This window comes from Mesoplodon bidens, assembly GCF_964165515.1.
Source record: "Mesoplodon bidens genome assembly, chromosome: 4".
NCBI classification, from domain to species: domain Eukaryota; kingdom Metazoa; phylum Chordata; class Mammalia; order Artiodactyla; family Ziphiidae; genus Mesoplodon; species Mesoplodon bidens.
In genome coordinates, this window is record NC_138160.1 from 172,527,819 (window position 1) to 172,555,658 (window position 27,840).

General features: G+C 60.7%; 2 protein-coding genes across 2 annotated transcripts in view; both read right to left on the reverse strand.

The window, feature by feature from the left end:
- Positions 1 to 706: 706 nt before the first annotated feature.
- LOC308616448 (obscurin-like) lies at positions 707 to 14,747 on the reverse strand (the record flags this gene model as incomplete). Its single annotated transcript, XM_081232684.1, has 28 exons — positions 707 to 925; positions 1,026 to 1,175; positions 1,312 to 1,387; positions 1,528 to 1,751; positions 1,993 to 2,232; positions 2,467 to 2,551; positions 2,805 to 2,975; positions 3,151 to 3,273; positions 4,013 to 4,180; positions 4,356 to 4,466; positions 4,775 to 4,855; positions 5,460 to 7,470; positions 7,820 to 7,897; positions 8,032 to 8,077; positions 8,167 to 8,319; positions 9,049 to 9,075; positions 9,169 to 9,341; positions 9,686 to 9,763; positions 10,272 to 10,332; positions 11,065 to 11,265; positions 11,709 to 11,775; positions 11,947 to 12,115; positions 12,272 to 12,384; positions 12,925 to 13,046; positions 13,374 to 13,470; positions 14,214 to 14,411; positions 14,510 to 14,561; positions 14,664 to 14,747. The coding sequence occupies 28 exons, from the start codon at positions 14,745 to 14,747 to the stop codon at positions 748 to 750; spliced, it is 5,337 nt and encodes a 1,778-aa protein (XP_081088810.1). The 3' UTR covers positions 707 to 747.
- A 1,394-nt stretch (positions 14,748 to 16,141) lies between these two features.
- OBSCN (obscurin, cytoskeletal calmodulin and titin-interacting RhoGEF) overlaps positions 16,142 to 27,840 on the reverse strand; it is a 154,880-nt gene continuing 143,181 nt past the window's right edge. Inside the window, 6 exon segments of the mRNA XM_081234056.1 lie at positions 16,142 to 17,541; positions 20,693 to 20,735; positions 23,831 to 23,939; positions 24,667 to 24,796; positions 25,149 to 25,251; positions 25,735 to 25,902. Coding sequence (XP_081090182.1) covers positions 16,416 to 17,541; positions 20,693 to 20,735; positions 23,831 to 23,939; positions 24,667 to 24,796; positions 25,149 to 25,251; positions 25,735 to 25,902 — 1,679 coding nt within the window. The 3' untranslated portion in view covers positions 16,142 to 16,415.

The following is a 27,840-nucleotide window of genomic DNA, read 5'->3' on the forward strand; positions in this document are numbered from 1 at the left end:
TGGAGTGGGGTCAGCTGCTGACGTGGCAATGTAAGGTCACAGTGCCCAGGACCCAGGCGGTTGGGCTTAAGAATTGGTTGAGTGGCCATGTTTACTGAGTCTGCAGAAGGTCAGTGTGTGTGTGTGGGAGCTGGGTGGGGAGGCAGTTCACTTTTGGAGATGTTCGGTTTTTAGGTGAAGTGTTTTGTGTTCAAGTAAGATCTAAGGGGTGGATGTCCAGTATGCGGACACCGTTGTCTGGAGATGGGGAAAGCAAGGAGGGCTGGATTCACCAGTATGTCTCCGTCACCACGTCCATGAGACTCGCTGAGAACTAAGAGGGTAGTGTCTGCTGTCCACACGCTCCAGCTTGAGCTCCTCCCCCATCCCAGGAATGGTGCTGTGGTGGAACAAGTCGGAATCCTTGATACTTGCCCACAATCAGATTTTCCCGGCAAACTACCTGGGCTTGTGTCCATGTCTGATGCAGCACTGACACGGTTAGTAGAAACGCACACACCCGCAAGAGTATGGAGCTGCCTCCACACTGAACTGGTTCAGAGGGCTCTAGTGCTAATGAAGTCTTTGCGGGCACACAGCCGGGACCCTCCCCCAAACACCAGGAAGGTGGCAGGGCCCTCATCCCCTCCCCCAAACAAAATAATGAAACAGAGAGCGCCTCATCCAGTTCTGCTTTTTATTGATGTGTGTATGCATATGAAGGGAGTCCTGAAAGACTGAGAGGTGCGGTCCCGCAGGGTCAGGCGTTCAGCGCACCTGGGCCAGGTTGTGTTTTTTGTACAGCAGCGCCCGCCTCTTCTCGCGCTCTTTCACGAAGGCGCGCAGACTTGCGGTGGGGAAGGTCACGGCCGCAGGCTGGGAGCTGGCGGGGCCCTCCTCGGTCAGCCATGGGCACTGCAGGCAGCTGGACGCGCATGGGCGGCCCCTGGAGCGCGTGGGAGGGTGGTGTTAGCTGTGCTCCCGCCCACGACGGGCAGGGCAGGTCATAGGGGGATGGGCCAGGCAGGGTAGGTGGGGGTGCCTACCAGGGGTGCGCGCACAGCGTGCTTCGGAGGAAGGCCACAGCGCCCCCGGACAGCCCCGCGTAGCAGCGGCTCAGCTGGATGAGACCCTTGCGCAGGCCTTTCTGCAGGTCTCGCATTCCCTCGCTGCTCACCGGGTACTCAGCGCTCAACCTGAGTGGGTGGGGGTCAAGTGACTGAGGTCACCCTCAATGGATGGGAGTCACAGGGACCTGGGGTCACCCTCAGTGTACCCCAGGCCTGCCCTTCCAGCCAGCCCTCCCAGTCCACAGGGCACGTGGAGACTTACATAATGAAGGCCGTGACACCTATGGCCCAGATGTCGGTCTGCGCGAGGGCACCCTGGCCCTCTAGGAGCTCCGGAGCTGGGGACGGCATGGGTGGGGGTCACAGGTGAGGGGCTGGGTGTTTGCAGCGGAGCAGGCAGGGAGACAGGGCTGGGGGAAGGGCTTGCTCCTGGCACACCCCTCCCCCAGATCAGGCTTGGTGTCTGCACCCTGCGCACCCATGGTCTCCATGTAGTCCTTGAACCTCTCCGAGGGCAGGACCCTCTCCTGGGCGGAGCTCTGGGCGTTTCCAAAGTCGATGACCTTGAGCAGGTTGTACTCCGTGACAATCATGTTCTCGGACCTGAGGTCTAGATGCAGGATACCCTGGGCGTGCAGGTACTGGGCAGCACTTAGCATCTGCCACAGATAATCCTTCACCTCTGATTCCGAGTAGGAGGACCTGGGGGCAGAGAGCCAGTTAGGGGGCCTGTGGGAGGGGCACCCAGGCTTTGTCCACAGCCGAGGGGCCACAGGGAAGCACCAGACTTCCCTGCTGGGCTTAGGAAGGAAGGCCCAGCTCTGCTGAGCCACCCTGGTTGGCTGGCCGGTGCAGGCGGGGCCAGGAGGTGGGCCGGAGGTGGACCACAGTGCTGGCGGCCAGGTCCTGAGCCCTGAATCCAGGCCAGGCCCCGCCCTCTCACCTCTGGGCCAGACAAGGGAGCAGCTCAGGCCCAGAGCACAGCTCCAAGATGAGGACCAGGTGTCGGGGGCTGAGGTAGGCAGCCTGCAGCTGTGCCAGGTGGGGGTGGCGCAAGCCCTTGAGGGTCTCGTATTCCCGCAGCACGGCAGTCCTGCCCTCAGGGTGGCAGGGCACGATCTTGGCAGCCAGCACACGTCCACTGGCCTTCTCCCGGCACTGCCGCACCACGCTGAAGCGGCCCCTAGGGAGGAAGCACGGGCCAGGCTGGTGAGGAGCCAGCCCGCCCGGTGGCCCAGGCCGGACCCCAATCTCAGAGAAGCAAGCCCAGGGGGGAGGTCCAGGAGGGGGTGGCAGATGCGCTGAGGCAAATGTAGGTGGAAGTGATCAGAGGGGAGAGAGGATGGGGCTGGGGTGGGAGCATGAAGAGCTAGTGGGGCCATGACGCTGCCACGCGCCCTCCCCGGAGGGCCCGCACCTTTGGATCTGTGTCTGGAAGGCGAAGGTCTGCACGCTGGGGAGCGGCTGGGCTGGCCCTGAGGCACCGCTCTCCTCTTCAGAGGCTGTGGGAGGGGGAAGCCGATTACTGGCGGAGGGCACCCCTGCAGCCCCATCTCCCCCAGCCTTTTCTCCCATCACCCCTTCCAAGGCAACCTGACAGGGGGGCCCTCTTTGAACCCCCAAGCACTCTGACCTCTCATTCCTCAGGCCATCTGTGGGTGGGGGGCCTAGCAGGCAGAACCAACCATCCCCAGTGAGCGTGTGACTCACTGAAGTGGCAGGGTGCATTCCGTAGAGCCCTGCAGAGTGGCTCACCCAGGTGGCTGGGCCCTCCCAGGAGGACCTGCTCCGAGGGGCTGCTGTAGGGGCCCATGCCCGCCTTGCTGACACAGGCCGTCCGGAAGGCGTACATCCCGCCCCGAGAAAGCTTGCCGGTGCGGTAGCAGCAGTCGAAGATGTCCGAGGCCAGTGTGCTCCAGCTGCCGCCTGGGCCACACGGGAGCGGGTGAGAGGCAGCCCGAAGGCCTTCCCACTCCACGTCAGGGTGGAGAGGCCCGCGCAGGCCACCCAGGGGCGCCGAGCAGCCAGGCGCTTCCCCACAGTCCCCCCACAGCGACCCTGGGGCCCCCCAGGACGTGAGGATTCAGGAGTGGCCCCATACCTTCCAAGCTGCACTGCACGATATAGGTCACAGGGCCATATGACTCCACAGGCTTCCAGACCAGCAGCACCCCATCCGCATACACCTCCCCGATGTCCGGGCGTGGGGAGGAAGAGGGGCGCTCTGCAGGGCCCACAGACAGCAATCTGAGGCGGGCTCCCAGGGGCTCGCTAAGGAAGCTCTGAGCCCCAGCCAGCCCTGCGTCATCCGCCTGCACCCTGCTGCCAGGCCCCTGAGCCCACCCTCACTTGGCCCAGTTCATTCAGAGGTCCCTTCCAGTGCTGAGTAGTAGGAGGGGCTCAGCGCCTCTCCTCCGAGGGGCCTCAGGAGGTGTCTGCCCTACCCAACCCCGCCAGGCTCCCCTCCCACAGGTGCCCGCCCAGGAGCCCCATGGAATGGCCCTTGCTCACAGCCCACCACCAATCCCAGCCTCTAGTCAGAGGGGCCTCTACTTTGCTGGGCTGTGGTGCAGGGCATGTGGGGGTTTGCCCCCTCTGGGGACCAGGTCAGAGGTCTGAGAGCTAGGCCTGCAGCCTGTCTTGGCTCCCCCAGAAACACACCCCAGCGCTCTGTTTTGAGAGCATGGTTTGACCATAATAGAGATACAAAATGGGAAGCCGCCTCTTCCTGCATTTGCTGGAGAGACAGGGAGGGAGGTACCGTGGGAAATGCAAACCCAAAGAGGTGTCAGGGAGAGGGCCTGGCCAGCTGTGTCACCCTGCCTCCTGCGTCCCCTCCCGGGAGTCCCGGTCTGCCGAGCCGGCTACTGCCTTCTGTGACCTCTCCAGGTCCTGGTAGTGCCAGGAGGTGGATGCCTGGGTGGTGAGCATCACATTCCTTGGGCCCTGCTCGGCCTACGTACCTGCCTTCCGGAGAATGGCTGTGGTGGCCGCCGTCCCCAGCGCATTGCGCACACTGCACGTGTACACGCCCAGGTCCTCGGCAGTCACCACCAGGATGGTCAGAAGCTGGAAGTTCTTGAGCGTGGAGGAGATGAGGAGGCGGCTGCTGCTCTCAAGAAGAGCCCCATCTGCAGCAGGATAGAGTGGACCTCGAGAGAAGCTTCCAACAGGCACCCTGCCTCCTGGTCACACCCAGGGCCCACACCCTCTCTGAGCCTCAGTTTCCCTCTGTACAATGAGAGTAATGCCCTAAAGGAGCACCCCCCTGCCTCCCTGCCCCTCAGCCTCAGGAGAGCTCTTTACCTTTACTCCAGGTGGCCTGTGCAACTGGCTGGGCGGACACCTGGCAGGCCAGAGTCACAGATTGGCCCAGGACCACCATCTCATCCGAGAGCTCCCTTAGGAACGATGGTGCTGGGGAAGGGAGGTGAGGTGAGCTTTCAGAGGTGACCCTAAGCCTGAGAGGAAGGCCTGGACCCCGCCGTGGGGATACAGATGAGCCCCACCCCCAACCGGCTCATCTCCAACACCAGCGCCTACTCCAGGAAGGCTTCCAGGACTGCAGGGCCGTGACTGCTGGGGCGCCAGAGTCCCCCTGTGTACTCAAGCCCCCATGGGTGTGAGCTTTCCCCCGCCCTGCACTGTCTTGGCAGGGTTCCCTTTCCCCACAGTAAGGTCCCTTGGGCTGCAGTGGGGGCCCAGCCCCTGGGCAGTGTACCCACCTCGGTCCCTGCTCTTCAGGCCTGATAGGCGGAAGGAAGCTAGGCCTGCCTTCTTCCTGGGGGGGCCCCCCTTCTCCAGACCTGCAGTAAGGAAGTGGCCATGAGAGGTCACACGTTAGGGGCCTGGCTCCTCTGGGAGCATGGGAGGAAGGCTCTGGGGACCCTTGTGGCCAACTGTGGGATTCCCATGTGGCAGAAAAGCCCAGATCCCAGGGAGTCTTATTGAAAAGGAGCTACATCTGATGCCGAGGGCACCACCTTCCCTACCCCATCAGCATCAGCCCATCCTAGGCAGGGCCACCACGGGCAAGTAAGGGCAGCAGCTCAAGGGGCCACAGGGGCCTGGGGAGGCGTGGCTGAGGGCTCTGGGGTCAGGGAGGGCCCAGAGGTCAGGGGTCAGGGAGGGCTGGTCTGGTTCCTACTTCCGCAGGGGTGTAACTGCAGTTGAATTACAACTGGGCCTCACATGCACATGGGGAGGGAAGCTGCAAAGGTGACCTTGAAAACAAGCCACTGTGTCCCGGGAGGTGTGGGCAGCACCGGGACAGGGGAGGGGAGCATAAGATGGAGGGCTTCCTGCGTCACTCAGGTGAGCTCCTGAGCTGTCCTTTTGGACAAGGAGCCCCAAGGTGCAGAGTGGGGAACATGGATGTGCCCAGTCCTGGGGCAGGGTGGGGGTAGTAACCTTCAGGGCTGCCCCTCAGGAGGCGGGAGATGTGGGCCACCGAGGCCCTCACTCTCTGGCGTAGCCCCAGCTCTGTGGGCTCCTCCAGCAGTGATTGCCTCCCGGGGAAGTGGAAGAGACTGCTGGAAGGGGGTGAAAACTTGCGCTTCCTGCCATCAGCAGCCTTCCCGAGCAGGGCCTCCGTGTCCTCTGGCTCCTCTGTGATCTCCAGGCTTGCTGGCGGGCCCGGAATGCCCGGCCAGGGCCATGTGGCCTCTGGGAGCTCAGCCAGCTCCTCCCCAGCCTCAGACTCAGGGGAGGGTGGCAGCTCTGGCTCCACAGGCTTGGGGACCTTCTTGAAGATCATGAACTCAAATGGGAGGTATTTGATGTCGTACAGGTCAGACAAATTGAGGTAGGCAGGATCCACTTCCGAGATGTCCAGAGACATAGTGTCAGCCGCTTCCAGGTCCCTGGACAGGTCCCGGATCTGTACGAGCGACACCTGAGAGCCCCCACTTAAGTCTTCCCGTGAGCTCACCTCCTGGGAGGCCCTTGGGAGGGCCCTGCCACCCTCAGGTAGAGGCACTGTGCTGGCCTGGGGTGGTGGGCTCTCGGCCCCTGCCTCCTCCTCCTCTTCCGAGGACTGAGAGGCGGCCCAGGACATTCTGGCCCACAGGGGCCCCTGACCCAGCATGCCACCGGCATCCCCACCAAAGGCAAAGGTGCCGTAGCCCACCACCCCCGCGTAGCCCCCATGGCCTCCCAGAGAGAACTTCCGTGTGGTCGCCAGCTCCTGAGGCCGCTGTGGGCTGGGCGAAGACTGGGACAGGCCTTCAGTGTCCAGGGGGGGGCCGGGCTCCATGCCTATATGGGAGGCTGGCTCTGGGGGTTTGGGTGGATCAGGCCTCCCGGCAAGAGGGGTGTCCTTCGGTCCTCTCTGAGAGTCTGACTGGGGGCTTGCTTGGGCTGGGGAGAGGGAGGCCTGTGGCTTTCGTGAGAAGAAAGGGCTCGGGGATGTCAAGAGCGGCTCTGTGCAGTGCCCTGGAGGGAAGGAGCCAGGAGGTTGTGGTGCCAAAGCAGCAGGGGTGCCGCAGTCCTGGGGGGCAGGACTCCTCTGGGGTTGAAAGGCAGGGGCAGCCTGCCCCCCACAGCTGTTCTGGAATGATCCCTCTTGCTGAGCGGAGCACGCACCACCACCGGTGGACGGAGGTAGTCTCAGCCCCTGCAGGGGCCCCTCTGGATGCTCCTTCTCCCTGGCACGTGCATCTCCTCCAGGCATGCTCTCTCCGTGGGCCCCCTGAAGGCTCGAGGGGCCCAGAGCGGAACGCTGCCCCTTGCTGCAGGCCTTGGCAGAGGGGCTGGCTGTGTTCAGCCAGTCAAGGTCCAGGGAGCGGCTGAAGCCAGAGGCCTCCTGGGTGCTTGCACTGGGCATCCGCAGGGCGGTCTCAAAGGAGGGTGCTTCGGCCATCAGGGTGGCCTGCTCCTCCCTGGCAGCCTCCTCCTCCAGCGCACGGTGCTCCAACAGTGGCTCTCGAAGGCCGGGCAGGATGCCCGAGAAGTAGCCACCCTTGAGAAGGTGCCGCCGCCGGGCGGGGTGCCGTCTGCTGCCTGCGGACAGGCCCCCTAGCTCTGGGCCCTCGCCCACCTGCTGGTAGAACAGGCTTCGGATGACACTCTGCCGGGGCACACAGCCCAGGGCAGCTGGTGGCTGTGCACCCTGGGGCGATGCAGGCAGAGGCGAGGCTGCGGCGGGTGGGCAGGCCTCGGCCTCCTCAGGCAGGCTGGCAGAAGGCCGCAGGAAGCCCCGGGGGTGCAGCAGCGGGGAGTGGGTCACCGGGGAGGGGGGCAGCGACTTAGCCCGGGCGAACGGTGCCAGCTCGCTGTCGGAGGAGGAAGAGCTGCTGGAGGAGGCACTGGCATCACCACGCAGGTGCCGGGCCACCCCGAGGGATGGGCTGTTGGGCGGGCCCTGGAGCAGCTCCGGGATGGAACGCATCACCAGGATGGACTTGTAGCTCATCAGGGAGCGCTGGGGTTTTGGAGGACAGGGGGTCGTCAGCTGGCTGCCCACTGCCTTCCCAGCACTCGGTGGGCCCAGATGGGTGCTCAGGAAATGGTGGGCATTAAAAGACGCGGGCCCAGGGCTCTGCCAGTGTGTCCCCGTCTTGGCAGGGATGTTGCATGGTGCCCCACCTCACCCCGGTGTCTCAGGTAGCAAAGACCTGAAATGAAGGATGCCCAGCCCCACTTCCCTGCTCTCCCAGGCCCAGAAGCGGCACACACACCCAGCCAGCCCTCTGGGCCTCATCCCCCTCTCTGGCCTCCCACTCCCTCCGCGCCCCACCCCCTCACCCCCTCCACAGGGCAGCACAGCTCACCTGCCAGCGGCTGCGGGCCAGGAGGAACTTCAGCTGCTTGGTGTTGATGAAGTGGGCCTCCTCCGCAGGCACAGACTTCTGGGGGAGCCCAGGCGAGAGAGGCACGTTGCGGGGAGACCCTGGTGCACCCTGTGGCCCAGGCAGGCCCCCATTCCTCTTGGCCTCAGTTTCCCTCCCCGTGAGCCAGGCCAGCCCGCGTTCAGCCTACTCACCAGGAACCAAGGGTGGGCAAGGCACTTGGTGGCACTGGGCCGGGCCCTGTGGGGAGAGGAAGGCCGGGATCAGTCCAAGTGGTCCCTGGGGCAAGCGTGAGGCCCTCAGGCAGAGGGAAGGGCGCATGTACTCACTCCACAGCCTTCTGCAGAGCAGCCTTGATAAAGTCCTGGGCCTCCTCACTGAGGTGGGTGGCCATGGGGCTACTCCAGGACACCCGCCCTTCCAGGACATTCAGAAGGGTTGCTCGGTCACTCTCACCAGCAAATGGGGATGAGCAGGTCAGGCTGAAAGCAGAGACATGACTAGCCTTCAGGTGTGACCTGAATTTCTGGGTCCAAGGGAGGCAGGTTGCCGGGACAGGGAGTGCTGGGTCTCACGGGGATGGTGGCGGCTGGGGGCTCCCAGCCCTGACTGGAGATGCCTCTTAACACCACTGTCATCCAGCCCTGAGAATCCCAGCATATGTCTCAGATTTGCCCAGAGACCCAGGCTCAGCTTGGAGCTGGGATCCAGGCTCAGCCTGGAGTGGGTATCTGGTCCCAGGCTGGGGTGAGAATCCAGGCTTGGTCTGGGGTAGGGATCCAGGCTCAGCCTGGGGCAGAGATCAAGGGTCAGTCTGGAGGGGGCACCTGGCCTTAGCCGGGGGTGGAGGGATCAGGGCTCCACCTGTAGAGGAAATCCAGGCTCAGTCTACACCACCAGCGTCCTCAGGGCAGCAATAACTGTTATAAGGGGGCTCTGGACAAATTACCTATACCCTTTAGGGAAACAGCTCAGTGCCCTGCCCCGTGACCCAGCAGAGCTCCTCTGTGACAGGGTGTGTGTGAAAAGCACTTGGCAGAAACCCCTTATCGGAGTTGGCTGACTGCATGTTCCCAAGATAGTTGCCCCTTAGGTCTCGGGTCTCTGATCTGAGGAGCAACCAGCAGTTCAACAGCTTCCCGTGAGCCTGCTGAGGAGGGGTCTGGGCCGGCTTTGGAGGAGACAGCTGACAGGAGCAGGGGTCCTCTCACCTGAGGTAGGAGACGACACCCATGGCCCTGCAGGAAAAAAAACCACCGCCGTGAGTCACCCCAGACATGGCCTGGCGAGGAGGAGGAGGGGGCGGCAGAGAGCGGGTGCCCCCCACTCACCAGATGTCGGAGGCCTCGCTCACAGGGGTCTGCTCGATGATCTCAGGGGCCACAAACTCAGGGGAGCCGTACTTGCTGTACTGTGGCTCTGCTGGGGTGATTTTTTGGGCAAAGCCAAAATCGCAGATTTTAATGTCTTCCCGAGCAGGATGCACCATCAGGATGTTGGGGGGCTGTCAGACAGAGTCGGGAGTGGGTGAGGCCGTACCCTAAGGAAGTGACTCCCAGGGCTGCCGGGCCTGGGGAGGACACTCAAGGGTTTTTGATGGTGAGGCCAGCATGGGGTAGTGGGCAGCCTCGGGGACAGGTTTCAGTGCCATTTGGGGACAGCTTCTGTTCCATCAGACCTGCACCCCACCTGAAGGGGCCGTCATAATGTAGGGAGCTCCCTGTCCCCAGAGGTGAGGAAATCCTGACAGGGAATTTGGATGTGTTGGGCCTGCACCCTCTCAGCCTATAGGCTCCAGGTTCCCACCTGCCCCTCACTGGGCTCTGGGGGCACCAGGGAGCCGCATACCTTTATGTCCAGGTGGAGGATCCCTTGGCCGTGCAGGTAGTGCAGCCCCTCCACCAGCTGCTGGATGTAGACCTTGACCTGCAGCAAAGGCTGGTGCTCAGGTGAGACAGCCAGCCTCGAGAACCCCTTCTGCTTACCTCCCTGCCTGCTCCCACCTACATTGCCTCCAATTCCCTCCAGACCTGAGCCTGGGACGGTGGTCCCGCAGGGCAGGTTACATGCAAAGCCTCACGGACCCCTGTAGCTGGGGGATTCTTCTGAGCCCCAAGGCGGGGCAGGTTTGGGTGTGTGGAGCAGCCTGTGCAAAGCAAGAGGCGACTGGGAGAGCAGGCGAGGCCTGGCCAACTAGTTCAGTGCAGTCTGGGGTGGGGACGAAGCGAGCCCAGGGCACGGGAGGGCTCTGAAAGCCCGACAGGAGCTGCAACACCCTGTGAGGCCCTGACATACCCTAGAAGGTCTCTGAGGTGGGGAGTACTATGCTGGGGCTAGTCTGAGGGACAGGTGGTCTGGGCAGGGGAAGCAGGAGGCCTGGCCAGGCATGCAGGCTGCCCTGAAGCTGGGTGGGCAGCCCAGGCAGCACAGTCACCTCGGCCTCTGTCACCACACTCTTCTTGAACAGGCGGTCCAGCAGTTCCTCCGACGAGCACCTGGGACTCTGTCAAGGAAAGCTCTAGGGTCTGGAACCCTCATAGCCTCACACCACCTGGGGAGAGTCTTATCTCGGGGCAGGGGGGGAGCTATGCTAGGGAGGCTGGTGCTTGCAGTTGAGGAGGATGGGAGGGACACGATGCCCCAAGTAGAGGGGCTGAGGCCAGTGGGCAGCAGCAGAGTGGGAGTGGAGGTATCCTCTCCCCTGTGCACAGAGCCCACGTGTCCCCCCCTCCCCCCGCAGGGGACGCTGACTGGGGAGCTGGGGGTGTGGTGAGCACACACGACATTCGGAGACCCTCAGCTGGGCCACGCGTGGCAGATGGATCCGGTAGGGCGTGTGCCCCTCCTTGGAGCACGGGTAGGCATCCGAAGCAGCGTCAGCGCTTGGGGCCCGCAGAAGCCAGGTAAGAAGTCTGAACTTCCTGCTGGAAACGCAGCGGGGACAGTGGGAGGAGCCCACAGGGGCACGCCTTGGACCTTCTGGACGCAGCCCTGCCCAAATTCCTGGCCCAGAGGCCTGGGAGCTATGAGATCTATGCAGTGTTCGGGGGCGGGGAGGGGGTTGGTCACAAAGCATCGAAACGCCAGCGTTACCGGCTGCCCCCATGAGGCAGGCAGGGCTGGGATCACCAAAACCACAGGCCCCACGCAGCCCTCCGGACCCCTGTGTGTCTGGGGCACATCCCCCTCCTCCCACCACCTTGCACCCTTGGGGTGAGACAGGATACAGCTCCAGGATGAGGATCAGGGTCTTCCGGGTCTCAAACTGGTCCAGCAGTGCAGTGAGCAGCGGGTGGCTCAGCCCTGCCAGGATGTCCCGCTCCCGATAAGCCTGGAAACGTGTTCTGCTCCGCAGGGGAACGAACTTGGCGGCGCAGGACATCTGGTTGCCCTTGTGCTGCACTCTCTTCACGAAGCCGAACACACCCCTGGGAGGAGGGGACAGCGCGTTGGGGGTGGGGGTCCTGGGGGACGGGGTTTGGAAGGGGGCAAAGCTCCCGAGAAGGGAGGCTCCAGGAGAGCAGGGGCTGGGGGAGAGGGTACTGGAGGGGGCGGAATTCCCGGCAGGTGTGGGGCAGCAGGTACTCTGCGGGCGGGGGCTCCGGAAAGAGGTAGGGTTCGCAGGAGGCAGGGGCTCCAGAAGGTGAGGGCTGGAGGAGGCAGGTACTCGGTGGAGGTGGGGTTCTGGGGGGCAGGGTGGGCTTCTGCTAGTGCTGAAGTGGGGATTGTAGGGGTGCAGGGGAGGGGAGGGCTGGGAGCTCCTGGATGGAAGCTCTGGGGTAGGAACTCCAGGAGACTGAGGATGAGGGTCTGAGGGGATGGGGGTCCAGCAGGTGAGGCTCCTGGGGCTGGGATGGGGGGCGGGCAATACCTTCCAATTTCCTCCTTGACCTCGTAGAAGGAATGCAGTTTCCTCCTAGAGCTTTGCTCACTGTCTCCTGTAGCCAGGGAGGGGGAAGCTGTAGGTGTGAGCAAAGATGACCACCCTGTCTCTCTGTCCCCCAACTTTATAGTGCCCGAGCCTGTGGGAGCTCACAGGACCCCCATACCCACAGCCCCACACGCCTGCATGGAGCCAAGACAGGCCTGGGAAGGGGTCCCCCACTCACCCCCATGGACCAGCAGCTCTGCCTTGCATAGCACCTGGCCACCAGCGTTGTGAGCCAGGCATGTGTAGACACCAGCGTCATGCTGGGCCACATCCCTTAGTACCAGGGAGTATGTGGTCCCTTCCTGCTGCTGGCTGAGCCGGGGGCCATCCACCAGCTGGACACCGTCCTGGAGACACAGGAGGGCAGAGAGCCCATCAGCCCACCATGGGTGACCCCAGCACCACGGCCCAGCATGACCTTCAGTGAGTGCTGTGTCCAGTCCAGTGGGGTTTCACACACTCCCCCTCCCGCAGGCAGGCCCCCAACCCTGGCCTGTCCCTACCTTATACCAGGTCACCGTGGGCTGCGGGTTGCCCTCAATGACAGCCTGGAATTGCGTCACGCCGCCCCTCTGGGCCTGCACATCCTCAATGGTGACCTGCATGGATGGGGGCCCTGCGGGTAGGGGAGGGAGCCGTTGGGAAGGAGCCTGGCGCTGTCCCACCACAGCCTGTCCTGTGTTGAAATCTTTGATCCCCAGCCTACATTCACAGAGACCCAGACCCAGGTGGGCTGGCAGTAACCCCAGGTGTGTCCTGGTACCCTAGGTGGGCAGAGAGGCCCCGAGATATACCCCAGGGTGAAAGACCCCACCTGCCTCCCAAGCGAAGGTGACCCCACACTGACTCCCCCCAGGCCCCTGATGGTCCGGAAGTGCTTCCTTCAGTCTAACCCCTGTCTCTCCTGCTTCAGCCTCGGCTCTCTGAGGGCAGGCCGCACAGAATATGCTAACTCTGAGTGGGGAAAAGGTCACTGCTGCCTGCATCTCCCCTCCCAGTGATGCCTTCTGAGGGGACACAGGGAGAGGGGCAGCAGGGTCCCCGGCCACAGTAAGGCTGGGACATGCCAGGTGGCTTTGCAGGCCCCTCCATGCACATGTCCCCCCTTGCCCAGGGCATGGCGGGTACACGTGTAAACTGCCGGGCCCCCACCTACTTGTGGCATACGTGTCGCTGGCCTGGTACACGTATGTCCTGTGCTGGGTCTCTGTGAACACGTGGCTGTGGATGTCCCAGAGCTCTGTTGCACCTGCCCTGGGGCAGGCAGCGCCCTCCATCCTGGGGCCATGGAGTGGAGTTAGCTGTCTGCGCCACCCTTCCACTTTTGGGGTATGGGAGGTGGAGCTTCGAGATAAGATGGGGGCTGCAGCAGACTCTTTGGGAGGGGATGTACAGACAGGGGCCCCAGCCCTGGGTGAGAAGGGAGCTCCCCCAACTCCCCTTGCTCCAGGGGTGTCCTCTCCTCCCTGCCCCACCCTCGGGCTTAGGGTGGGGCTGGTATGGAGAGTGCAGGGGTGCTGTGATTCCACCCCTTCCTCTCCTGTCCCTGGGCCCGACCCTGCCCCCAGGATGTCCCCTCATCCCCCAGCCAGCTGGGGAAGTTACCGGATGGGCACCACGCGTTCCTGGACCTCAGCGTGTGCCCGAGAGTTCTGCTCCAGGCCCTCGTGGGAGAGAGGTTGCGGCACCTTCCGGGGCTCGCCTGGTGGGAGGCAAGGGGCCCAGTGAGACGGAGCCTGGGATGGGGCGGGAGACAACCCCTCATGACTTGCCTCTGCATCGACCTCCAGGGCCCAGAGGAGGGGAGGACAGCCAGAGCAGGGGCTCCAAGAGCACAGGGTCCGTGACCGCAGACCTAGAGCTCCAGCCATGCAAGTGCACTTCAGCCCCCTGGGCTGGGGGGAGGGGCCCCATAGCACATTCCCAGGGGTCTGGTCTGCCTGGGGCACTGCTCACTTACTGTTCCTTCCTATTCCCCTCCTCCTCCTGGTCTCTCTCCTTCTCCTCCCCCTCCCCTCCCCCTCCTCTCCCCCCTCCCCTTCTCTCCCTCCTCCCCTAATCTCTCCCCTCCTCCTCCTCTCACTCTCTGTCCCCCCCCTTCCTCCTCACCTTCCCAGGAGCACAGGGTACCCAAGCAGTCCCCTGAGGGCTGACCACAGGAGGCCTCTGGCTCCTGGGACAGACATGCTCAGGGTGGGAAGGACCTCCCAGAACCCATCCACCCCTCTAGTTTCACAGGCTGAGTGAGGGGTGGGCCTTGTCCAGGGTCCCCAGCGTGTGGAGCCATCAGAATGTTGGGGTTCCCCAGGCTCTGCTACTTCACCCCCATGGGTTGGGCGCCCCAATTAACCAAGGTTGGTGTCAGAACGGAGGGGGGGTTAGGGGTGGGGGGGGCGGTCCTGGAAGCAGGTGGTACTTTGCCTTCAGCCTGCTGCCAGGCCTCACCGGATGCATCCCCAGCCTCCACTCCTGGAGGATTCTGGCCGGCCTCCTGGAGTTCAGGTGGCCCCCCAGGTGTGGGGCCGGGGCTGGTATGCTCCCCTGTGGTGGGTCCCGGAGCCTCAGGGCACATCAGTGTCCTCTGGATGGATGTGCTCTCCCCGTCCACTTGCCCCAGGGCACCTGGGGGTGGGATGGCAGCATCTGTAGGAAAGGCAAGTCCACGCAGAGGAGTAAGGGTTGGCCTGAGCCCGGGGAGTGGGATACTGCCCAGATGAGCCCACCCCAGGCCACCCTCCCACCTTCCTGCTCCAGCCACACATTGGGTGCAGGAAGGGCCGAAGGTGGAGGCCCCTGAGAGAAGAAGGGATCCAGAGACTGTGCCAGGGGAGATGACACTCCAGGCGGCAAGCTCAGGACTGGTCCACCCGCAGGGTGTTACACACAGGCCCTCACCAGAATGTCAGTTCCTATAGGGGCAGCTGGGCCTGGACTCCCACCCGTCACTCTGGGCGGCCCCTCAGTCTCAGCTAGTCTCATCCCTTCATCCTGGGGCTGGCCTTACTCTGTAGCCCACTCTGGATCCTAGGGTACTGGGTCACCCAGGCTCAAGTGGACCCGGCCCCACAGTCTAGGGAAGCTAGGGACAGCCAGATGCCAAATTAGGAGCCATGAACTCCTCAGAGGGTAGGCTTCATTCCTGCCCTCCCAGGGCAGCCCCTGTCCTCCACCCAGCAGCTTTCTCCCTTCCACCTGCAGCCTGGCCTGACCCAGACCATTACACTCTCACCTGGTCCCTGCCCCGGGAAACCTTCAGACCCTCCTGTGTCTTGGCTTCCTGCCCTCAGCCTTCAGTGCAGCTCCCTCCTCCACCTGGCTGCCAGCCCCTGTGTGGCCATTCAGAGACGCCCACCACTCCATTTCTAGAAGGTCCCCCTTTATGGAGCTCTCCACTGCCCCAGAGCCTCCCTCCTGTTGATATTCTGTATCCTAGGGCCCACCAGGCTGAAGAGGCAACTGGGCAGGCTGCCATCTGTTTGCCCTCTATTGCGTTGGGGCAACCATCGTGTCCTTCCCCACTCCAAGGAGGTCATCAGGACCCCTGACACATCACACCCCCATGTCTGTCCTGACAAAGGACCCAGCTGCACAGGAGGCCCCCGGCAGGGACAACCACTATGCGCTGCCCCAGCCACACTGTGTGCACCTGTCACCAGCCCCTTAGCCCACAAGTGAGCAAGCTGGACAGGTGAACTATTGCGTCTCCACCCAGGATCCCCAGGACTAGTCAGGACCCACAGGTCGATGCTGAGTGTCCACCCAGGGCTGTCAATGCAAAGGGCCTGGGCTGTCCACTGGTTGGTCTCCAGGGCCAGGCCAGGAGGGCCCCTGCCCCCCGAGTCATCGGAGTCACCAGGTGGATACGCAAAAAACAGCAGAGCAAAGACAGTGTAAGGAACCAGTTTATTAGCATCATCAGGGTCGACTGACGGGGGCTGCTTCCCACACAGAGACCCTGGTCCACCCTGTAGAAAAGGCCTAGGAGGGTCTGTAGAGCTGGGCCCCACACAGGCCTCCTGGAGGCCAAGAAAAAACGTTCACGGGTAAGATGTGGCTTGGGGGAAGCCCCCTATCGAGAGGGAGGCTGGAACCCCCAGCCTGGGTGAGAGGCAGGGCCGTGCCAGGCCTGGCCACTGGGACAGGGGCCTAAGCTGGGGCAGACAGGGCCCATGTGGCAGCCACTGCCTCACGAACGGAGCAGGAAAGATGCCCAAGTGCCTTCCCTGTGTCTGGAGCCCCCGAACCCAGAGCTGCAGTCTGCGAATCACTCCGGCCAGTGCTCTCAGGGCACCTTCGGTATACTCTGAGATCACAGATGTGTGCAATGTCCTCAGCTGAAGACCAAGTCCTGTGAGGTAGGAAGCACCCAGGGAGGAAGGGGAGGGAGGTGTCCTGAGTTGTCGGAGAGCCAGGGCAGGGTCAGAGCACACGTGTCCGAGGGGTGCCAGCTCTGGGACTCTCTCCTGAGTTGAAAACCCAGGGCAGCTGTGAGGTGAGTTGATGCTGGTGCCAGGCAGGGTCCTAGGCCCCAAAGCCACTTGCCTCTTTCTGCTGCCCCGTGCAACCGTGGCAGCTTAGTCAGGGGTGTCCCAGCCCCAGGAGTCTCTCTTCTCAATCCTAGCCACCCAGCTCCTGATGGTCCTGGCCTCAGCCCTGGGAGGGGCTAGGGTCCACGTCCCCATCCGGGCAAATGTGCAGGGTGACAGTCTCCCCCACTGTCCCAAAGCTGACCGTCTGGGTGGAAACCTCCGTTTTGAAGCTGCTCTGGCCACTGTCCACAGAGTGCTGAACCTGAGTGCAGAAGGACGGCTTCCGGGACATGGTGCCTCCAGCCCGGGCCTCCTGGAAGCAGAAGGAGATGCCCCTGGGGCCAAGGTCCTGCGGCCCTGACGGAAACGCCTCCCGGGAGCTGGGCATGCGTGTGAAGAAGCCAGGGGAGGTTCGGGAACCTGGCGGGAGCCCCACATTGAGCAGGACGGGCTGCCCCACGGTGGGCTCGCTGATCTCTCTCTGAAGCACTGAGATTTCACAGGGCGGGTCATCAGAAGCACCGGGCATGGGGCCGCTGCAGCCAAAGGTCTCCCCTTCCTGGGGCACATAATCCTCCAGGTCAGCCAGTGTGAGTGCACGGCCGTTGTGTGTGAGGATCTTGGGGTCCCGGCCCTGAAGGCCATCGGCACTCAGGGGCTCTTCTATCTGGTAGGTACCTCCTTCCTCCGTCTCCTCCAGGGGGGCCTCCTCTTCAGCAGCCCAGGGAGGGGAAAGCTCAGGGGTCTCTGGCCCCGTTTCCACATGGAAGACTAGGGGCTCGCCAGCACTGACCATGGCTGGGGGCTCCTGGGTCAAGAGCTTGTTGTTGGAGTTGTTTGTATTGGGGTCTCCTCCAGGCATCTTGCCAGGCAGTGTGGAGAGAAACCCCTCCGAGCTGCCAGGCATCTCTCTGGCCAGAGACGCGCCCGTCGAGCCAGTCTTCTTCACCCGAACTTCAATGGTCTCCTCGACCTCCACCCATTTGGGCTGGGGCCCAGTGTCCCCAGGCAGGGCTGACATGTGGGCCTCGGGCTCCGTCACGTACAGAGTGGGCACAGTGGGCCTCCAGCCTGGCTCTGCCTTGGGCCTGCAGGACTGGCTGGCTCCTGGCGAGTGCAGCGGCTCCGGGGCCAACAGGCCTGGCTTGGGCAGGCTGGCAGGGTGATAGGAGCGGGAGGGAGACTTGCCGGGGGACTGGCGTCGGCCACGGGGGCTCTTCACCACAGTGGTAATCGTCTCCTCTCTGTGGGGAGAGGGCCGAGAGGAGATAGGCACAGAGACCCACAGCCTCACCCAGCGCCCTTGCCATCAGCACATTCGGGGGCCAGCGAGAGAGATCAGGTTAATGTACAAGCAAGCAAGTGGTGAAATTGCATAGACTAACTCCTACACATGGGCTTGAGCCCGATCTCCAGATCCCCATCCAGAGAACCAAAGAAACAAAGCACAGAGTCTCATCTGGCCAACCTCAGGCTCTAGTGTACGGATCTCAAAATGAGGGTGGAGGCATCGGGGGAGGCCCATGCTATATCACGCAGGTACCTCCAAAACCCGGACTGGTTTGTAACGACATGTGTCAATCTCCCCTCCTTGTTTATGGCTGTCTCACTTTGGAGACACCAGCCCTCCTTACAGAGCTAACGAAGGGGTGCAAGCCACACAGCCCTCCTTGTTGATCGCATCAGTGCTTTGTGCTTTGTATCATGGCAGGAGGGTGGTGGGGGTTAGAGGGGCTCTCAGACGGCAGGTGCCTCAGTGATCCTCAGTTAGGGACAGGCTGGGCAGCTGATGCTGCGGGCGCAGGAGGAATGTCAGAGTCTTGACCTGTGGCCTGTGCTCATGGCCTCCAGGTCTGGGGATGTGAGGCCCGGCAAGGACACCTGGCTCTAGGCATGGCTTGGCCAGTCATGGGCTGTGTGACCTCAGACAAGTCTGCCTCCCTCCTGGGCTCCATTTCCCAAAACAGGAGGGGGATGGGAGGGGAAGAGGAGGTAGAACTCAAGTCCATTTGCATGTGAGTGTGCATGGGGCGCCGGCCAGGGACCTTGCAGCAATTCTGGGGGATGGGTCTGACCTCCTTTTACAGGTGCAGACAAGGCTGAAAAGGGCTCGAAACTTGCCCAGAGCCAAGCGTCAGAAGCCCACCAGTCAGCCCAGGCCTTCCTATGCCAACCAGTACGCCTGGCCTTGCCAGGTGCTGAGGGTGCAAGGAGTAATAGGCAGGGAGCAGGAACACATTTAGTAACACACAGCTCTCCTGGGCCCCAGGACCTGCATTTCCTCTCGGGCTCAGGCAGAGGGACCCGGCATGCTTATGGTGACAACTCAGTGCTGTCACCAGCTGCCTGCAATGACTAGGACTTTGTCTCTTGTTCAGCTTTGCTTTTGTCTAACTCACAGCTCCAGACAGGAGCAGTTACTCCCAGGCATGGGCCCAGAGATGTGTGGCCACACCTTGGGGTACATAGCAAGTACAGATCCTGCCTCCTCCGGCCCTCACCTGGTAAAGGGGAAATGCCATGCCCCCTTAACTGATGGGGAAGCTGAGGCGTGGAGACGTGGCCTACTCAGGGCCACAGGCTTGCCTTCCTGCTTCACGCAAGGCTCAGTGGCACTAGGCTTGTCCCTGGGTCAGAGACTGCCCAGACCTGGGCAAGGCCCCATCTGCTGGCCTCACACTGCCTGATTTGTGAGCCAAGACAGTGAGTCCAGTGGAACTGGACAGCTGGATCACTCCCCCTAAATGCACCCCCATGCTCGGCTCACTGCTGCCCCCACGAGGGCACGTAGGCACCCTGCTCTGACGCTACTGGCACAGCACCTGAGGCTGCCAGGTGGCAGGGGTCTCTCTCCCGTTTCCTTCTGGTGCCCCTTGGCTCCCTAGAGCCCCTCATTGGGCCGCAGGCGCATTGTGTGGAGTGCCCTTGCTGGGATGCTGCGCCAGACAGTTGCCCCTCTCCATTCCTCAAGACGAAGGGGTACCCTCTTCCTTGCAGGGTGAGGGTTGCTACCTCCCTAAGACTGGAATAGACTGGACTTCAGGATGCCTTGGGAGTTACCTAGTCCAGCCTCCCATAAGCACGAGGACACCCTAATGCCTCCTCAGTGGGGCTGCCTGGCCCCATCTCTGCTCCTTCATTTTGTCTTCCGTAAAATGTAAATAACAATGCTCCCCTCATAGATGAAATGGAGAGGTGACCTGTGTAAAGCTCTGGCATGGTTGCATGCCTCCAGGGATGGGACTTACTTCTGCTCCAGGCAGACCCATCTACTGTGAGGTGACAATCTGCTTTGGGGGAGAAGGGAGAAAGTCACGGAAGGGTTAACCCAGGAGCTTATCAAGATGGGATTCTCCAGCAGTATCACCACCTGCAGGCACCTATAGGAGGTCTTATGCCGATGGGGAATTAAGAGGTTCCCCATCCTGGAGCCTCCCAGTGCCCTGGCTTTAGGAAGTCACAGTCTTTCTTCCTCCTGGATTTTACAAGCTCTTCCACCCATCTACTTCACACATCTCCTACTGGAAGTCCTTTCAGATTATCCAGGTCAAAAGCAATCCTGCCTTCTGTGGGTTCACCTAGCTCTGGACCTCTTGTATTATTTAATTATCAACAACATGCGTGGCTTTTCCTCAGCCTTGAAGGCACTGAAGGATGGAGAACGGGACAGTGGGTGTGGCACTGGGGAAGTAAGTTCTCGGCTGGCTTCCAGTTGTGAGCCACCCTCAGCAAGCCTCCTCTCTTCCCTGAGCCTCAGTGTCCCCATCTTCCTAGTGTGAGGGCTGAGTTTGGAGACCTCTAAGGGCCCTAGAGCTGTGCTGTTCACTATGGTTATGCTATTTTAATTAAATTCAAATTGTTGAAAATCGAATAAATTTAAAAATCTAGTTCTTCAGTCACACTAGACAAATAGCCACATGCGGCTAGTAGCTGCTGTAGTGGGCTGTGTAAATATAGATTATTTCCATCATCACAGAAAGTTCCATTGGACAATGCCCTAGGGTATCCTAGGGTAGCATTCTGCATCTAGTACACTGGGGGAAGCAGCTTTCAGTCCCTGCTCCCCGCTAACTGGCATGATTCTGGGTCCAAGCCCTGGGTGAGCCACTCTGACGTACACAGAGTAAGTCTACCCTGCTGAGGCAACTGGGCCATGAAAAGGGTACTTAGACCCTGGAAGACACAACTTTAAAGTGTGAAGGTAGCCAAGGGCCCGGGGGAGGTGAATGCCCTAGGAGTATCTGCAAGGTGCTGGCAGTCTGCGTGGTGAACAAAGGCCATGTGGGCAAGCAGTCAGACAAGGGGCCAAGCTACACAGGCAAGGTCCAGGGAGGTTAGTGGGCATGCAGGGAGCACTGCAGTCAGAAGGAAGGTTAGGAACACGCCTGCACTTACATGATGACGGTTTTCTTGGGGACTTTAGTCTCCTGCTCAGTGACTACAAAGAAAACAGTCGGAATAACGAGGGTTACAGATCAGCCGGTGTTTGGGGGCTGAGCTATCTGAGTGGCATGGCAGTGTAGTAACCTGCTCAGCTTAGGGCACTGGATCCAAACCCTGCCTGACTGTGTGCCCCTGGTAGGAATGTCTCAGCTTAGAGTTCCAGGTCCCTCATCTTTGAAATGGAGGTGACAATGCCTGCCTTGAGTGGCTAGGGAATGAGGAGCTGTGACAAGTGTGTCCCACGTGAGGGAAGAATCCCTCTTGAGGGGTTCTTGCAGGAGCTTCAAGGAGAGTAAGGGCTCTGTCTAGGCTGCCCACACAGAAATCCAAGCTTTTCCTTCAGCCCGTGTGCCCAGGGAGCCCTGTGAATTTGTCAGGCCTAAAGTTCCACTTTTCATAGACACCGAGGCCTAGAGTGGGAAAAGGAATGGCCTGTGGCTGATAGCCAAACTGGGACTGGGATGGCTGGTGCCTATTTCACAAAAAAAATCTAAAGACCAAAGGGCGTCTCTCCAGGGCAGAATGACTCTGGAGTCCTAGAGGTAGCACATGAGTTCTGTGGCATGAGACCACAGAAGTCCCTCTGGGAGTGACCTGAGGCTGCCTGAGCAGGGTCCTGAGCTCTGAGTGAGCAGGGAAACCTAGGTCTTCCCATAGGAGCACCCCACAAATTCAATTGTCTCTTGACTTTCCTAGCTTTCCTCCTCGCTGGAGCCAGCAGGATACGGCCTGTGGTTCCCATTTTGCTGATAGGGGACCCACGTCCCAGGGACAGGGGGGACCCACTGGGGACCTGGCAGCAACTACTCCCCACCATCTCGAAGCCTCTTCCTCTGTAGCTTTTGGACAGGGTGAGGCTTGGCACAGAGATGCCTCTCCCAGCCTTGCCCAGCTGGATAGCAGGCAGCCGACCAGCTACCAGCACCCATACATCTCCACAGTCCCTCTCGCCATCCTGTGGGGAAAATTGAGGGGGAGGCTCAGAAAAGTCGAGTGGCATGGCCTAGGGCACACAGCCTCCTAGTCCCTGGTCAATGGGATTTTCTGCTCTGTTGCAGTGCCACATAGAAAAAGAACTTCCCTTAGATGACTGTGAGTATTTTAACCTTGCCTCCAGTTAGATGAACGTGAATCAAATGTACTATAGCTGTGTCTGTATGGCACTCGGGAGCCACATTTACTGTGCGTGTTTGTGTGTGTGCATATGTGTGTCCATGCTAATGTGTGTGTCTGCATGCACACGCGTGTGTGCCTGTATGTGCTTGTGCAAGCTGCCTCCTAGAGAGAGGCGAGTCTACTGGAAAAGAGAGAATGGGATCCAGCCAAAATATCCTGTGTGTTTAGACTTAGTTGGGCCCAGAGAGCACCAACTTGTTGTGGTCTGTAGGCCAAGCAATGAGAGATCCAGCAGGCTCCTTGCCTCATCCTCCCTGACAGGGGCCTCATTCTGTTGCTTTTGGGGGTGGTGGCTAGGGCACCTGTGGGCTGCTACATTCCTGGCACCTTTGTTCCTGACCTAACCTGCCACCAGGTGGGCTCTGGGCTCCAGTGAGTACTGGTTGTGGAAGGGGTGCAGCTGTGCAAAGTGCGGCTCCTGGCCCTGCGCAGTGTCACAAGCGAAAGGGCAGCGCCCCAGCCCACAGGGCCAGCCAGGGCCCGTTCTGGCTGCAGAACCACCGGGTTAATGATGAAGCGGCAGGATAGGGTTAGGAAGCAGGAGGCAGCGGGCTCCAATTCCAGGGTCTGTGAAGACGGGCCTCTCCTCATGAGGCACGAAGGCCATTTCCGGCACAGGTGGGCCGCCCGTCCTCCACACCTGTGTCCACGGGACCTTGACAGAGACCCATCACGACAATGAAGTAAATAGCTCTGTAGGACGTGCTTGTCACCAGTCGAGAGGGCGTGCTGAGGTGCATGCTGAGCCCTGCTCTGTCCGACGTAAGATGCCACAGGGCAGGATAGAGGTGCCGGCAGATGCCATGGGGCCCGCCGATGGGAACCGGCTTGACCAGTGCCCATTGGGGCTTGAGGAACAGGATCCCTGCCCACGAGGGAAGGAAGACACCCTAGAGGGTGTCAAAGGCCCCAAGGCTGAGCTCCTGGCGCCAGGTGGCCGATTCTGTGAGGGTCCAGACAGACAGCAGCCCCTGCACGTTGGGCCCTGGGAGGGATTGATCCAGTGGCTCAAGGCATCAGAGAAGCCAACTTTCAGGACTTGGGAGGACGCCTATCTCCCAGCCCATCCTACTGTGAGAGCTGCAGCCCCACCAGCTTTTTTGGTGCAGCTTCTGCGTGTGTGCTCCCGAGGATGGGAGGCTCACCATCTGTCCTGGCAGCCCCTTCCAGGTGAGGCAGTTCAGACTGGGAGAAACTCTCCCTGGGGCTGCTGCCTGCCCTGGGCCATCTCCGGGCTGGGCCCAGCTGGGACCCTGGAGCCAAGCGTGCGTGGAGGAGTGAGGCATCTTGCCACCTTTCACCTCCTGCCCAGGAGCACGCTGCTCCCTAATGAGGCCCATTCTGCAGCCCAGACCCCTCGCAGCCTGGCCCAGGCCAGGTCAGGGAGGCCAAGCCACGGCATTCTCTCTTTTCCTCAGCCAGCCCCACCCAGTGTGGAAGGATCAGGCCCCTGACACCTGTCCCCTCTCCCAGGAGCCAAGTTGGGACCCAGCAGCCTGCTTACGTGGAGCCGTCCCCCTTACCATCCCTGCCACCCATCCTATGATACCCTCTGACCACTGCCTGGCAGGCTGCTCAGGACCCAGGTCTGGCCTTTATATGCACTTGTTATTCCCCCAGGGATGGCGAGCAGGGCTTAGGGCGCCCCCTCCACCCCCTCGGACTGCCCCTCCAGCCTTCCCCAGGCTCTGGGTTCACAGCCCACCCTCCTCCGGCCCACAGACATGCGGCTCCAGTCAGGAACTGGCAACCGGTGCTTTTGCCCCTCAACCTCTGAATCCCCTCCTCCGTCCTGCTTCCCCTCATCCAGGAAGTGTGCTCTGATTAGAGGCGCTGATGGTTTCACCCCACCTGGCGCTGCCCAGGCATATGGCGGGTCCAGCCCAGGCCGAGACCAGCAGAGGAGGAGCTCACCTTCCACGGCAGCGAGCTGCTCCACGTGGTGCTGTTCTCGGGCCTGCAGCGCCGGGCTCTGCATGAACAGCTCCGCGCCGCCCCGTTTGGAGCCCAGCCGGTTCACCAACTGCAGGGCAGACAGCAGAGGCTCACTTAGAGCCCGTGGCTCCCCAGGGGGCCTGGGCAATCTCTGTGAGGCCGTGCAGGCCAGCTGTAGCATGGGGGGCCCACCACGCTGTTCCTAGAGCTGCAGAGCCTGACCACAGGGAAAAGGGTACCAGGCGAGCCACTGTGTCCCCAGCACTGACCAGGAGCTTCCTGCGATGGTGGGGACACTATCTGCTCTGTCCAGTGTAGTGGCCACGTGGATTCTGAGTACTTGAAATAGAAGTGAATCTTCACTTAAAGTTAACTGTAACTGATTTAAATTTAAATCACTGTGTGTGGACAATAGTGACCGAAATGGACAGCACAGGTCCAGAGCTGACATGGGTCCATTTTTCCCCTGAGAGTTGCCGTGGGGAGCAGGCCCCACACTTCCCCCATGAAGGCTGCCGGCAGCAGCAGCAGCTAGCAGCCAGGAAGAACCACAGCCAGCACACACCTTCCCCAGACCATTGCCAGTGCCCATGGGCCACGAGGACTGAGGGGGCTCCACCCAGGGCCCGCCTCCTCAGTCCCTGTCTTCTCATCATGGACAATGGGTGACAGTGGCCTGGTGTCCCCTCGTCATGGATGGTGGGTGACAGTGGCCTGGTGTCCCCTCTCTCATTGTGGTCAGGAATGGTGGTAGCCAGGCAGGATCCCCAAGACAGGTCCCCTCAGCCCCCTCCCCCTGGGTCCACCCTCCTCACCTCACACTCATAGAGGCCCAGGTCTTCCTTGCCAGCTGCCTGGATCTCCAGCACCAGCAGGCCGCTGCGGGGCTCACTCAGGGTCTGGTATTTGTCCCCAGGGGTCAGCAGGGCCCCATCCTTGTACCACCTAAAGCCAACCCCGGGGGTGGTCAGGTGGGGCCTCCCCAGGTCCCCCATGCTCAGGCCCCTCCCCTCACCCACCCCGCAGACCCAGATGTCCTCACAGAGGACACCCCTCACATCCCTCTTGGCTGCCACCCGCCCGACACCCTGTGTCCTCCTCGCTGCGGCCAGAGCTGTGTTCAGGACATGCTGTAGCCCCATCACGCCCACTTCTCATCGGAAAGGCTGAGGTTCTGTGTCCAGCCTACCCCAACCCAGCGAACAGGCTGCCCACCCTCATTTTTCAGGCAGGCAGGATGGCCCCAGGGCAGGCCCACCTGCCCACCTCCACCCTGGCCCCAAGCTGCCTGGCCCACCTGATCTGAGGGTGTGGGACACCTTCGATGGTGCAGGTGATCTGGGCATTTTCTCCTTCCACAAAGGGCACTGCCCGGACCTTGTTCACAAACCGAGGCGGGACTGCAGGGTCCAGGGAATGTGGGGAGAGGGGAGAGAGAGAGATTGAGAGATGGAGAAAGAGACAGAGACACAGAGAGAAAGAGATAGACAGATAGAGAGAGACACAGAAACAGAGAGATGCAGACAGAGGAACAGAGATACAGGGAGACAGAAAGACAGAGAGAGACAGAGACAGAAAGAGAGAGACACAGAAATGGAAACAGAAATACAGAGAAAGAAACAAAGAAGAGATGGAGGCAGAGAGATGGACAGACAGAGACATAGAGATACAGAGAGAGACAGAGACAGAGAGAGACACCATGATGGAGCAGGACCCCACCCCCACCAGCGAGTCCCCTGACCTCAGTAAGATGTTCACACCCACCCCCTGCCAGCTCCATCCACAGGCCCGTGCCCCCCCCCCCCCATGAGGGCTGATACCCTTCCAATGCCCAGAGGGTGGGGCCTGGGCCCTCACACTCTGGCCTTCCCCCCAGGGCTCACCTTGCACCAAGATCTTGCCCAAGGTGCTGGCATTGCCAGCAGCACTGGCTGCAAAGCACATGTACTGGCCAGAGTCGACACCAGTCAGGTTGTCCAGGATGAGGGCACACGAGCCATCAGGGTCTTCAATGAGGATGTGATGAGGGTCCACCTCCACTGGCTTCCCGTCTGGAAAGGAGAGGAGGGCCGTCACAGAGGGAACCCCATCAGGGACAAGAGGCTGGGCCTGCCTGGGGGTCACAGTCACAGGGTTTGATGGAGGAGGCTGCCCCTGTAACACAAGAGCCAGTGTGGGTTCCCTGCCAGGTGTCTAGCCGGCCAAGCTGACCTGGAGCCCTGGATGGAGACGTGGCACACTGCCCCCCGTCTACTTCCCCAGACCTCATTGGGCACAGTGTAGCCTCTTAAAGGCAGGCTCTTAGCTGGAGGCAGGGGCCGGGCTGGGGGGCCCAAACCCAAGGAGAGGACATCTCCTTCTGATAACCAGACCCTCAATCACCTCGCCAATGATTCTGCAACTGTCCAGGGGCCTCCAAGGTACTGACCCCACCTAGTAGATAGACTCGGACACCACCCATTTCTTTAATCACCCTCATCCAAATGCCCATCTAACATGTCCAGCTGTAACACATTTCTTATCTGGGAGAGGGATGGTGAGATGTGCTTCTTTCACTACTAAGAATTCTTTCCTCCATAAATATGCAAAATTTCATAGATGAACGCTTTCCAATAGCTCTGTACTTTCCGAACAAGGTTGTTTAGGTTAGAACAGTTCATAAGCAGCATCTTGACTTCTGATTCACAGGGAACCTTAAGAAACAGTTTAAAAATATATCCCCCCAAAAGCCTTCAGCTGCCACCTCTTTTCTCTGTGTCCCTGTATGATAATTCCAGGAAAGAGCTGTTCTAACTCTCTGTCTCCAGGTGCTTCCCTTTCCATCCTTTCTCAAACCCACACCTCTTGGCTTTCACCTCGCACACAAAACAGCCCTTGACAAGGCTACTGGTGACACCGTCAATCTGTGGCCAAATCTCAGTCTTCATTGCTATCAGAAGACGATTCTCCATGGACTTCTGGCATTCCTGCACAGTCAGGTCCTCTGGGCAAAGACCTACCGCCAGCACCGACATCCCAGGAGCCATCCGGGGCAGCAGAGACAAGCCCTCACCTTCCTTCCCTATGAGACATTTGTTTGTCTTCCAGGGCCATAAGTCACTTCTCGCTCTGGAGGGAAGGAAGGGAAGATGTACCCGTGGCCCCAGAAAAGCTCGGCATCTCCTAAAACTTGGGGGTTCTCTCTTGTGGTACAACCCACTGCATGAAGCTGACACCTGGTCCCTGGATGTGGAGATCAAGGCATGGGCAGCCCATGCTGCTTTTGCTGTGAGAAACAGCCTTTGTCTCCGACCTGGGCTCTTGCGTGTTTTGTTTGTATCTGGCTGGCAGGCTGGCTTGCTGGCTTGCAAGCCAAGAAACATCTCAGACCCTTCAAAGTTTCTGATCTGCAATTTTGGCAGCAAAGTGGGGGGGGGATACCTGTCAGAGACACAGCATCCCCAAAGAGAAAGAAAGTGGCCCGTGGACCAGTTAACAGAGCATGAGGGAGGTCCATGGGAATCAGTGGTGAACATACTGACCACACTTCATGGTTAGCTGGGCAGGAAACAGCTATTTGCTGTGAATGGAGAGAAACTGCACAGGTGGCTGCAATCTGAGCACTGAGAAGTGGGTTCAAAGCCAGACACTTGGATAGTGCCTTGGTTGATGTACTCTTTCCTTGCAGCGGGGACATTGCTGGTTCAGCCTCAGGTCAGCCCCACTTCCCAACAAATATTAGAACCCATGCTGAGTCCCAGGAAGGTTCCATTCCCTTCTTACCCCAGTCACAGAAACACACACCTACACTGGGTCCACCAATCCTGATGGGCAGAATGCAGGCAGGAGCAGGGCTAGCACTCAGGGATGAGAGGCATGGGCAGCAAACACGTGCAGCATTCTTTTAGAGTTAACAGTAAAGGACCTCAGTGTTTGCTGTGAACCCTGGCTCGGGACAACCCCCTGATATAGACAGACCTCTATGGGGAACCTTCAATAGCTGGCACATG